General features: G+C 33.2%; 1 protein-coding gene across 5 annotated transcripts in view; it reads left to right on the top strand.

Annotated features, from left to right (window-relative positions):
- The window catches only part of LOC110817941 (putative nuclear RNA export factor SDE5), a 31605-nt gene that overhangs the window by 1954 nt on the left and 17367 nt on the right, over window positions 1–12284 (top strand). For 4 of the 5 annotated variants that reach the window (XM_088208297.1, XM_088208296.1, XM_088208293.1 and 1 more), the window contains 5 exons: window positions 1508–2082; window positions 3106–3131; window positions 5980–6057; window positions 10453–10532; window positions 11550–11800. In XM_088208297.1, the coding sequence (XP_088064423.1) occupies window positions 1518–2082; window positions 3106–3131; window positions 5980–6057; window positions 10453–10532; window positions 11550–11800 (1000 nt within the window). In that variant the 5' untranslated portion in view covers window positions 1508–1517. The remainder of the gene's footprint in view (window positions 1–1507; window positions 2083–3105; window positions 3132–5979; window positions 6058–10452; window positions 10533–11549; window positions 11801–12284) is intronic. The other variant, XM_088208294.1, reaches the window with a different exon arrangement.

Raw genomic sequence — 12284 nt, forward strand, 5'->3', positions numbered from 1 at the left:
AATGGATAATTCTGGAATGCTAAATGTATAATATAGTGGCTAAGAATTTATGGAGATGTAGATTTTGTTTATATATTACATATTGGAGTTTATTGGATGGTATGAAAATGATAAATTTTGGAGTAATGATTTTTAATTTAAAGTTTGATCTGTGACTTGCCTAGATATCTCTTAGATTGCATAAATCATGAATAGTCTTCTCATTAAAATGTGTATGCATCATTGAAATTTTTCGATATTTATTTGATATTTTGAATGAATAGAACTTTAAAGAAATTTTAACATTTTTGAAAATTTTGGATAAATTGGCATTACATGTGAGTAGTCGTTAAGCTATTTTAGTGTTTTATGATATTTAAAAAAATATTTTGAATATTATTAAAATCTCTAATTGTTCAGTAGTTTTAATATTATTTACTAATTATACAAATTCTCTTCGGAATACATATGTCTCTAATTTATTGTTTTGGGTATATATTTTGGGTCAAACTTATCTTTAGATAAATTGGAAATTTGAAATACAATGAAGTTATTTACTTTCGATGAGTATAAGAACATATCTATAAATTGTTCTAAAACTCGGTCTACTTCTTAAATGACATTGCCAATTTGGGTAAATAATAGTAAGTAATATCGAGAACATGTTTCTTGTGGGTTTTGATACAAAGATATATGTATTACCTATATCATGGAGGTTAAATATGGTTCTAGAATTTGTCACAGAGATGTAATATAGTTGTAACTGTTAAGGACTAATTAATTTTTATTTGAAGTTTGACAAAACTTAATGCATTTATCTTAAATATAATTGATAAAGTTAATTGTTTATTGCTGTATTTGCTTTACAATATATTACAGCTATTATTATCTAACTGTTCAAATATACTTGATCCAATTAGTTTGGTTTTTTTCTGTTATTCATTGGGTTGTGAGCTCACTCCAGTTTCCTATAAATTTTGAGGAATAAGTTGTACATGGTGAGGGACGCGTGAGTGATTGAGGATTTTGATTTAGAAATTAAAATATATTAGTTGTATTTTGGATTTAGATTGGAAGATCATTTTATTTGAGGAGTTTAAACTCTTTTAGTTTTGAAGTTAAATGATTTATTGATTATTTGACAATTGAGGCATATTTTACTTTCACTTGAGGTCTGTTTTAGGCTTTGCATATTTATGACTTTTTTTTTTTCATAAATTTGCAGCATTGTAACATGCTTAATTTCAGATTTGGGGCACATACTCTTTATAATGAAAATTTTCTTTGAATCCTAATTGCATGTTTGCATCATCATGTTAGATAATCGTTACATATATTGCATGGTGCATCTTTTCTCTTATTGTTACATTTTTCTCCTAGGCTTATTCCCCATAACTTTTTCTCCCGGGTGGTGATATGTAGATGTATGAATTGCATTTGTGTAAATGTTCAATTCCTCCATTGAATTTTCTCTTTTCATTTTTCCCAAGTTAATGTGTTGAGCTTCCCTCCTTTTGGTGCTGTGAAGGATATTTAGGATGGAAATATCTAATCCTAATGGATTATCCCATGGAGACGAGGAAAAGGCGTTGCAAGCTTTGCTTGATGCATTTGGATCTAATTTTTCTCTAGAGGAGATAGCTTCTGCTTATTGCAAGGCAGGTCAAAATGCTGATATGGCTGGTAAAATTCTGTATAAGATGCAGGGAAACACCAGTTCTTCAACTCCTGCATCTAATGTTGGGATGAGAAATGAAAAATCTTCCAAATCATCAAATGGTGATATTCCTGAGAGTTCATTTCCAAATGAAAAGTCGAGCATTCCAAAGAAAAAATGGCGTCCGGTTTCAGGAGGCACTATTTCGAGTGTTCTTAAAGATTATTCTAGATCCAATTCAATACATTGTGCTAATGGTTCTCAAATGGTAACCAAACCATTGAAATTGGATCAGGAGGAGTTGCCTATGTCTGAAATTTGGATGGAAAATGATAACTTGAAGCCGGCAAAGGGAAACAATTTGCACAAGGATATGGAAGATTTTCTGTTGAATATGCTTGGGTATGGATTCAAGCTGGATAGGAATGTAATCAGACAAGTCCTTGGTAAGCCAAACTTCACATGTTTTTGTTCTTTACTGATTACTATCTTTCTTGTGTTTCAATTTGTCCCCTGTTAAAATTAACTTGAGATATCTAGCTTCTGTTTACATACTTAAATTTTTACCTTCTCATCATACTTTACTATATTTGAAGTTGTTTAAGTATCTGTGTTAAAAAGTGTTTCTGTTGCATGTAGTTTGTATTGTCAGAAAGTTCCTTGAAACAACTACAACGCTGATACTTTAGTTTTTCTTTTCCACACATTAAGGTGTATGTGGAAAACTATTACATATGACTGCTTCTGATGAGGTGGAAGGGTGAATAAGGATCTTAGTATCTTATAACAGTGGCTAATAACTATGTAGTTGTCCTTCTATTCTGTCTTTTCTTTTTATTTTGATCCTACTCCTTAACAAACAAAAGGGCATGAACTCTTTCCATGTAAGCGACCGGCCAAAATAGCTGAGGGATTTCGAAATAGCCTTCCACTGATCTTTAGGATGTTCCTAATTGTAAAAGTAAGTAATTATGAGAGTGATATGAATGTTGTTCGAAAGCTAATGTGTTAGTATATTCTGAGGAGCTAGAAAATCAGCTCAAGTAGCAAGCTCGCAATTAAGTACCATATCTATCATTTTTCATCAATTCTCATGAAGTTCTTAAAGGTCTAGTAGTAAGAAAAATCAACAGGGTGTCCTGTAAGCAATTGTGCATAAGAATTGTTTGTGAAGAACTAGGATTAGGATTAATGATCCGACAATGCAAATACTTTATGAAAGAAAGAAGAAGAAATTTTGTAGTTCATCATCTAGCAAATAAATGACAGGCATTATGATTGAGCTAACCAAATATTGTATAAGACAAAACAATAGCTACTGAAAAATTTGACAGTAGTTAGTCTTTATCATTCAAACATATTTTTTATTGGTCTTTTATGAATTGTTGTGGTAATATTGTGAATATTTTAATCTTCATGGAAGGGATGTATGGCACCACTAATCAAGTTTTTTTTTTTTCAATATGCAGGTGATTGTGGGTATGATATGCAAAAGGTACACTTAGTATTCTCCTTATCCCTGAAACTGCTATCTTTTCTTTTTGAACAAATATGCTTGTGTAATGGTCACATCTTTGTCAACACAAATCTAAATTTCAGTTATTTTGAAGGGATTCTATCTTTTTTTAAAGATAAAATTGAAGGGATTCTATCTTGCATCTAGAGGCTTCATGCACTATTTGTTAACATACATTGGCTGCTGTCTTTCTTGGAAAGGAAATTAAGATATTCTTAATTTTTTTTATAATTGGGATAAGTAGTTTGGTTAGCCTAAGAACTGAAGAAACCTTTTTTCTCCAAAGGCTTAGAGAAGATTGGCGGAGTAATTATATCCTTGTATAACTCTGAACAAAATAAACTGGGCCTATCCAATGTTTTCTAGAGCTGGTTATTTCACTGATCTGTGGATGTTGTGGTTGGAAAGAAATGCTAGGGTTCTAGAGATTTTTTTTTGGTTGTAAATATAGTAAGAGCGCATATATGGTAGGTCAATGCAGTCAGATAGATTTATGGGTATATGTGTGCATGTATATATGTAATTGTAGGAGAGACAGCTAGAATATGTCAAATAGGTCAACTGTTTTTTATATAAATATGTACATTTTTTTTTTTTTAAAAATGTAGTTTTTGGGGGTTTGTGGAGTATATGGCTTGTGTGCAACTGTAGAATCTTCAACAATATACATACTCCATACAATGAGTTGTGGGAGAGGTAACCTTTTTGGCATCTTTATGGGCTGAATCACACGGTTATTATCACGACAAGAACATCTTGGTCTACACCGAAAGAGGGACAATTTAGCCTAAGCTCATAGTCCTTGGATACATTTTTTTTCCCCTCTATCCATGAGGAGCATGCTGTGCCTACACTTCTTTTGTGTGTTTCATTCTGGAGGATGTCTTATTCTGAGTGCTGTAATTCTTTTGCTCCTATCTCGGTAAGGTTTCTTTTTCTATAAAAATTGTAGAGAAACGTTTTCTTCAAAACAGCATGGTAACAGATCAAGGTTGTTGCACTAGTTGCTGCTACTGCTGAGCTGCCACCATATTTTTCATCAATTGCTAGTTGACCTGCTTGCACTGTTGTTAAGTTGCTGGCCAATTGAGCTGCTACCATTGCCGTGTTATGTTGTTTCCCAATTGAACTGTTGCCATTACTCCTGAGATTCATCCATGAGGCGCAACATGGTATCATAGTTTGTGCCCATGATTGCTACTTGAAATCGTGACATCTTGCCCCTTTCTTCCTGGAATCACAAGTCATAATGATTTGTTTGTGCAGTCTTTCTGTGTATTTTGTATAAATTCAGGTCTCCTAGGCTTCAGACAGTTTTTAGTTGTAACAGAGAGGAGCAGCTCTTCTCAGGATTCCTAGTGTTTCACATGACTGGTTGTTCGTGACGGAGATACACAATGCTCCAACACGTGCCGAGAAGTGCAGAAACTATTGTGTGCATTGCGGCTGATTGTTTGGAGTGGAGAAGTGATGATCTCACTTAAGGATGACATTCTGTACTCGATCCTGCTTAACCCGACCCGTCCAAACACAATATAATATGATATTTTTTAAAAGTGCGGGTTAGGGGTGGCGAGAAAAGAGGGGCAAGTAGGGATGGTTCGGGTTTGTCCTTCCAAAATCTGCCCAAACCTAATCCATTATGTGTATATGTATTTTTTAATTGTTATTCATATAAATGTAATTATAGTTCTTTAAAAAAATGTAATAATAGTTATACTAATATATAAAATGATTGGGTTGGTTTTGGATCCGATAACTCGTGAAACCACTAGAATTCTAAACAGGCGTCTTTATTGGCTGATAATAAGAATTCTACATCAAGATATTGCACATTTCTTAGTGGAAATTTAGTTATTCAAAGGATTAAAAAACTAACTGTAGTGGTAAGATTGACAGTTGAAGCTGAATATTAACTTATGACTTAAGAATATGTGAGCTACTATTGACTTCAAAAAATGATGAGGGAATTAAAGTTGTTGGAAGGGAAGAGTCTAGTGCTACACTGTGTCAACTAGGTAGCAAGTAGCATCTTTTACAATCCAGTTCAACAACGAAAGGACTAGTTGACATTTTATCGGAAAAAAAAGTTTTTTGTATATTCTAAATATCTTCCATGTAAATTTCAGTAAACAACTTGCATCTACCTCCATTAAAGGATTAGGAAGTACCCAATTTCATGGATTGATTTACAAGATGGGCATGAGAGATATCTATGCACCATCTTGAGAGGGAATCTTTACTGCCAAGATTATTCAAAAAGATCCTCGTAATTATTATGTGGATGTTCCTTACTCAAAATAAAGCCCTCAATTAATAATATGTATCTATAGTCTTGTTTAGAAATAATATAAACGTGTATAAATATGTCACGGAGTAAATTGATAATATAAACATGTATAAACCTTTTCTCTCTTTCTTTTATTTTAACTGCAATCACAATAACTTTTTTCTTTTGTCCTCCTTTTGGAAAGTGAATTTTTCACTTTCAGCATCAAGAAGACCTGCCTATGGAAGACATTAGCTATATAGGAAAGGACTATACATAAACTACCCCATTATTTTTAGCCTACGTAGGAAATATTGCTATTTATGTTATTTGGTATCATTTTCCCTTAATTTTCCTATAATTCTATGATTTTATCCCCCATACACGAGTTGATCATAAATTGGAAATGTTATTTTGGTAATATTCTTATCAATTGCTTCTTAATCAATATTACTTCTATGTTACTGTTAATGATTATTTGTGATCTATTTACTTTCAAAATGAATTTAAACTGATAAGCATATCTAAACTCTTTTTCCCATTTATTTGATCTTTCAGAGCATTGAGAAACTACTTAATCAATCAAGCAAAAGGTTGGAGAAGAGGAATGAACCTGATGATAAATCCAGTCAGAAGGTCAGTACAATTACTATGTATTTAAGATGTTAGTTGAAAGCCAAGTTGTTATAACTTTGGTTCTTTAATTAGATGTTGAAATTTATAACTTTTAGTCCCATCTATTCTCCCTCTGCTGTTGATAATGAATTTATTTCTTATGATCCTAATATGGACTTGCCTATTGCCGTTAGAGAAGGAACTATAAAATATATCCAACACCTAATTCCTCACTTGTGTATCATTTCACAATTTTTTCCACATGATAGGAGTTTGTATGAGATTTAGAGAGATCGTCTATTGTATATTAGGAAGGAACATTATATGAGTATATATAGCTTATACAAAGAGAAAAAGTAGGAGACTAATTGCAGCACAAATCAAAACCTCTATATCAGAGAGATTCTCTAACCAGTATCGACTATTTTTAGGAAGGCTAACATCCTAATATTAAGGTAGAAGATTGCGGGATTTCCTATTATTCCCACTCAATATGAATATTTCATTCCCAACTTGGAGATAAGTCATTGGAAAATCACACTACTGATTGTTTTTTGTTAAGAAATCTACAAGTTGTATTAGTTGAGATTTATTGAGTACAAATCAATATGTCCAACTTTTTCTGTATGAAGCTTTTGTTATATGCATAGGATTGTGAGCAGTGTTAGTGGCAAATTTGTTGTTGCAAAATAATGTCATTAGCCCATCCTAGATGATCCATAAATCTTCCAAAATTATCTTGAGCCATAATATTCACAAACTTTCTGTGCTATCACCCTAAACTCTATCTCTGCACTTGATTTGGTGACCACATTCTGCTTCTTACTACTTCAAGTCACAAGATTTTCTCCAAGAAAACTACATTAACTCATAGTTGACAGCTTGGTGACCCTGCATTGTGCATGTTAGTGTATGCCCCAAGAGCTAATTCAGTCGTCCTTTTGAATAAATTTCTTTTGTTAGGATTAGTCTTTAGGTAATGTACTATCTATAGGCTGCATGAAGGTGACCGTCTCTTGAGCTATGTATGCATAAATTGGCTAACCACGCTCAAGACATATGTGATGTCTGTCCTTGTATGAGCAAGATATATAAGTGTAGGACAAATTTACATGCTAACTTTCCTGTCTTCTTTAGGAGATCGATCACATACTTATGCTATGAAACACGAATTAAGGGTGTGCACAGTCTGATCCAGACAGGAAAAACGAGACCGGAACCGGATGTTTGGTCCATACCAGAGTGGATCAAAATAGGTCCATACCAGAGTGGACCAAAAATATTTTGGTCCAATCCTCATTCCATGGAAGCATGGATTGAAAAAAACCGGTCCAGTCCCAGTTTGGACTGGCTAAAAGAAATATATATACACCCACAAAACCCAAACAAACAGAACCTATATCTTATTTTCCAAGCCTTCCTCTCCTGCTGAACAGTCCTCCATCTGCTTCCCTTTTTCTTTCTCTGCTTCGTCCCCAAAGCTCATGTTACACCAGTCACCAACATTGCTTAAGCTTCTCCTTTGCCAACACCGTTGGTATCTCTTTCTTTGCTCTTGGTTGGATTCATGAGGACCTCAAATCCCCTCTCTTCTCCATCTTGTTATTATACTTCGTCATCCATTCATCTTCTTCCTCTGATTTGAACTTTTCTTTAAAAAAAAAAATTTAAAAGCAGAGAAATTGAGCGAGAGATATTGGCTGGTTTATATATATAAATATATCTATACATATATATAACATACATACATGGCAGTTTATTTCTATTAATGTTTTATTAAGTTTTGAGTAAAATTGAAATTAAAAGAGTAGTGGGTATTGGAATCTGGGGTCCTATGTCTCTATATATATATATGGATATATATACATATGCAGCAGCAATGAATTTCCATATATATAGCATTTTTATAGTTGGCAAAGTAATGGAAATATTTGGTATTTTTGTCACCATCTTTAAGCCACTTCTCTCTGGCCTTTTGTTTCCAAAAGAAGGCTTCCAGATTAAGTTTGTTGGCAAGTTCCATTTTAAGACTATTTTTTCTTTCTCTATCAGTGGGAGACAGTCCCGAAGCACATTCTGCCTTTTCCAGAATATCAAGCTCCCTCATAAGACTGTTGATGTCATTTTCCTCAGCCTTTTCCACATCTTTAGTCCAGATTTTAATTTTCTCTGTCAGAATTGAGTTTGAAGGCAAGACAGTAACTAGTTGTCCCTTTACAGACATTGTTTTTCCATACAGTTTCAACCATGGATTTGAAATTATCAGATTTGAATTATTTGTTGTCATTTGTAAAAGGTGAAGGACCCATTTAATACCTCCAGGATCAAGGCAAATAAGAAAGTGATCAGAGAGAGGTCTAGTGAGTATCTTTTGAGATTGACCCGGCATGTTTAGGAGAAGACCTTGACTGACTGGAAATCTGTCAATCCTCACATTTTATTGTTTCTTAGTTTTCTCTTAAAGCCCATAATGATATCCATGAATATCTCTTTCTCCATGTTGCCATGAAGAAAAATATTATTTACATTGAATTGTGCCAAATACCAATCAAAACTAGTCACTAAAGACACCAAACCTATTACGACATGTATTTTCGCCACTGGAACAAACATCTCTTGGTAGTCCACACAATAGATATGCATATATCCCTTTGCCATGATTCCAGCCTTATATCTCTTTAGGGAGCCATCTGATCTATACCTCATTATAAACACCCACTTGTCCTACTCCCCTTCTCATCAAGGCACTATCAAGATTGCATTTTGGTCTTTGAAGGGATAAACTTAGACTTATCTTAGTGCGGTCAGTTTGCAGAGGAGTATTGACAATTAAAAATAATGGAATAAGTCCAGAAGACAAAGAATTAAAGAAGAAAATGATAAAATAAACAAAAGAATCATATTCGCCATATAAAAAAAAAAAAAAAAAGCATGATAAGAAAATAAAAGCAAGGCCGAAAAGACAATTGGAAGTGCCGGGAAAGGGCTTGGAAAGCCAGGATAACCACTGGAATGGAAATGCGTTTCCTTACATTTCTGTGTTTATTTCCAAAAAAAAAAAAAAACACTCCTGTGCTATGTGTGTGTGCATATGTATTGTGTATGCATTTATTTTTCAGCAAGCATGCTTTGTGCATCATCCAGTCTTGCACACAAAACTTCCGAGATAGCGGCATCACAGCAACAGTACAGCAATTAAAAATGCTGGAAAAATGCTGACAGATAAACAGTTCTGAGCCCAGAAGCAATATCCTATTCTGGTTGGAATTTCCTTCCCTACTCTGCCTCAATAATTTGCTCTGCCTCTAACACTGTTTGCAGCCTATTAATAAACCATTTAATTCAAACTCCATCTGTAATAATAATTATACATAATACACATCTTTTGGACTCTAATTTTGTAGTGTAATTAATTTAGGATTATAGAAAATTTATTTTATACATATTGTACTCTGTCACCTATACATGGGTGCATGTACCTACACAAAAATCATTACAAAATAAGTTCAGAAGATTTTCAGTTCTCTTCTCTTATTTCTTCATGCCCTTGCTCAGATCACAAACAACATTTACAAATGCCTCGTGGGAAGATAGTCCTGCGAATCTGAGATGTCTTTAACAGAGAACTCTAGAATCACCTTGAAGCACGGGCATCTCTGCATAGAAGAAATTATGACCAACTCAAAGCAACTCTTCTCGGCTATCACTATTTAATCAGAGACTCCCCTCCCCGAGCCAGCTGCAAGATAGACAGCTTTCTTGGTTCTAGACTTGAGGGCAGGCAGATCCAGCCCACAAACATCATCTACAATCTTCATGAGTCTCCATGCCTTACGGAAAGAACAAACTCCTCCTAACACTTCCTTTTCTTTCTATAGACAACAAGTACTTTCTACTATTCTTTCTTGCCAGGACAAGCCAAAGATTCTATTTGTGGTCTTCAAACTCTTCGCCTAGTAAGCCAGTCCTCCCTTCGGGTAGAACTCACTAGAACCAACTAATTTCTGCCCCAACAAGAGAAATGTTGATACGTAATTATTTACCATACTTTGAGATATGCACTTCTTTTTTTGAATATTGTTATTTTGTATTCCTGGTGCAATTATTTCTCATTTCGAAGAAGTAAAAGAGAGATATGATAAGTTCCTGTTGAAAGGTTTTACGGATCTTATGAAGTTTGGTGTTTTGCACGCACCATGAACATCTTCTGTTTTGGTATTAAGTGGAAGTTTTCTGTCAATAGTCTTCTTTCCTCTGAAGTTTGGTGCTTTGCACGCTCCATGAACATCTTCTGTTTTGGTATTAAGTGGAAGTTTTCTGTCAATAGTCTTCTTTCCTCTGAAACTTGAAAACTTGCAACCTTTTTACTATTCTTGATTGATTCACCATTTTTCCATTGTATGGTTCATTTTACAGGCCAGTGATATGCGTCGAAACTCTGAAGGATCTTCAACTCAGGAAAGGCTGCAACTACAACATGTGGATTATTCTGTTTGGTATTCTTTTAATTTTCATAATTTCTTTCGTTTCTAACAACTTCTAGGGATTAATATTGAAAAGAATATAGAGGGGCTGATGTCAAGTAGTTTCAATTATTGAGCATACTTTCTTCAAGAGGGGAAGTTCTGTTTATAAGGCATTGATTAGTACTTTAAAATATTTTCTATTTTAATTTTTCAAATTTGTTCCTGTGTGCATAAAAATACATAAAGCAGTGCAAACAATAGCAGTTAATAATAATAAAATAAGGATGGGTTTAAAAGAGTATAAAAAGTTGTTTTTAAAACTGTTCTCATTTTACTTGATTATTCCACAAATACACATCATCCAACATGTTTTCATAAACGAAGATATGGGTAAGCACATATATAAATATTTATTAATTTAGGATATGAAAACTAGAAACCAACTACAGGGATAACTGTGTACTAAAGCGTAATTAAGTTTTATGAAACAAATAATAACAAGTGTAAAAGCAAAGTCATCACTAACCATACTACATCAATTTTGATGCTGTTTTTATAGTGATACTAAACTATTGCAGGTTCTGGTAAGGAAATTTTTGAGTTATATATGGAAGCATAAGAAAAGCATGAAGAAAAATAATTTTTTGCTAATCTTTTGGGATAGCAAGTTTTCAAAGCTATACACCAATAATATGGGGGATTACTTTTGGAGGATAGCTCTCACTAATTGTATCTTCTAGTCTTCATTTTTTTAAATTTATGTATTTATGCTTGTTTTATTTACGGAAATATGTAAGTGTTGCATATTTGGTGAAATAATAAAAATGCAGACATAATAAGTATTAGAAAATATTAAAAAAATATATCTTAAAATTTTCTGATTTCATTATTATTTCATTAACATTCTCTTCATCATTAACTAATTTCTACAGTTTTGTGAATGTGATACCTATAAATTTAAAAAATGAAAACTAGAAAGCATTTTTATGTATCAAACGGAAACTAAGTTTCTCAAACCCTTCATGGCTTGTGTTTTTATTGCCTTAGTAGTGAAAGTAAAGTTTCAAATACAAATGGTGGGAAAATATCTAAAGAGCAAAAAGAGAGGAATAATCTTCAGAAGGAAGTGTTAGCCTCTTTATTTACTGCTGCTGATAAATCGGAGGAGTTACCAAGAAGATCAGTAAAAACTGTAAGGAGGCCTATAGGATTAGGAGAGTTGGTTACTCCAAGGGACTTGATTCCAGATAAGGTTGTTGCATTTCATTCACACTCGGAGGCCAAGGATTATGAGGATGGTATGTGCTACTATTATCATTTTAAACAATTGATTGTATGGACCTTCTGGTTATTCATTATTCTTTTTTTTTTTTTTTATAAAAGAACTTTATTGATGAAAAAGAGAATTTTCAGAAGAGACGGAATAATATCATTCAACCAAACAAAATAAAGAAACAAGAAATAAAAAAGGAAAACCAGAAAGCTTTAAGACAAAATAGAGATCGAATCTCTTTGCAAAGTAGGTAAAAGCATCCTAATAATATCCTTCAACCAAGAAAAATGATGAGGGTGAGAAATTAGAAAGGGGGTTACAAATGAGGGAATGTAATAATTAGGGAAAAGAATTATGAATATTTACATGCATTTAGTTACATAGAGTTAGGAGTTCATATAGAAGAAGAATCTATACATGGAAACATAAATCACCTTATTAATGTTAGGAAATCAAATAACAATTACATAAAAATATTTCATAATATATTTTGTGATATTTTAACACTC

Source organism: Carica papaya, chromosome 7 (assembly GCF_054855325.1).
Source record: "Carica papaya isolate Zhongbai chromosome 7, ASM5485532v1, whole genome shotgun sequence".
NCBI lineage: Eukaryota > Viridiplantae > Streptophyta > Magnoliopsida > Brassicales > Caricaceae > Carica > Carica papaya.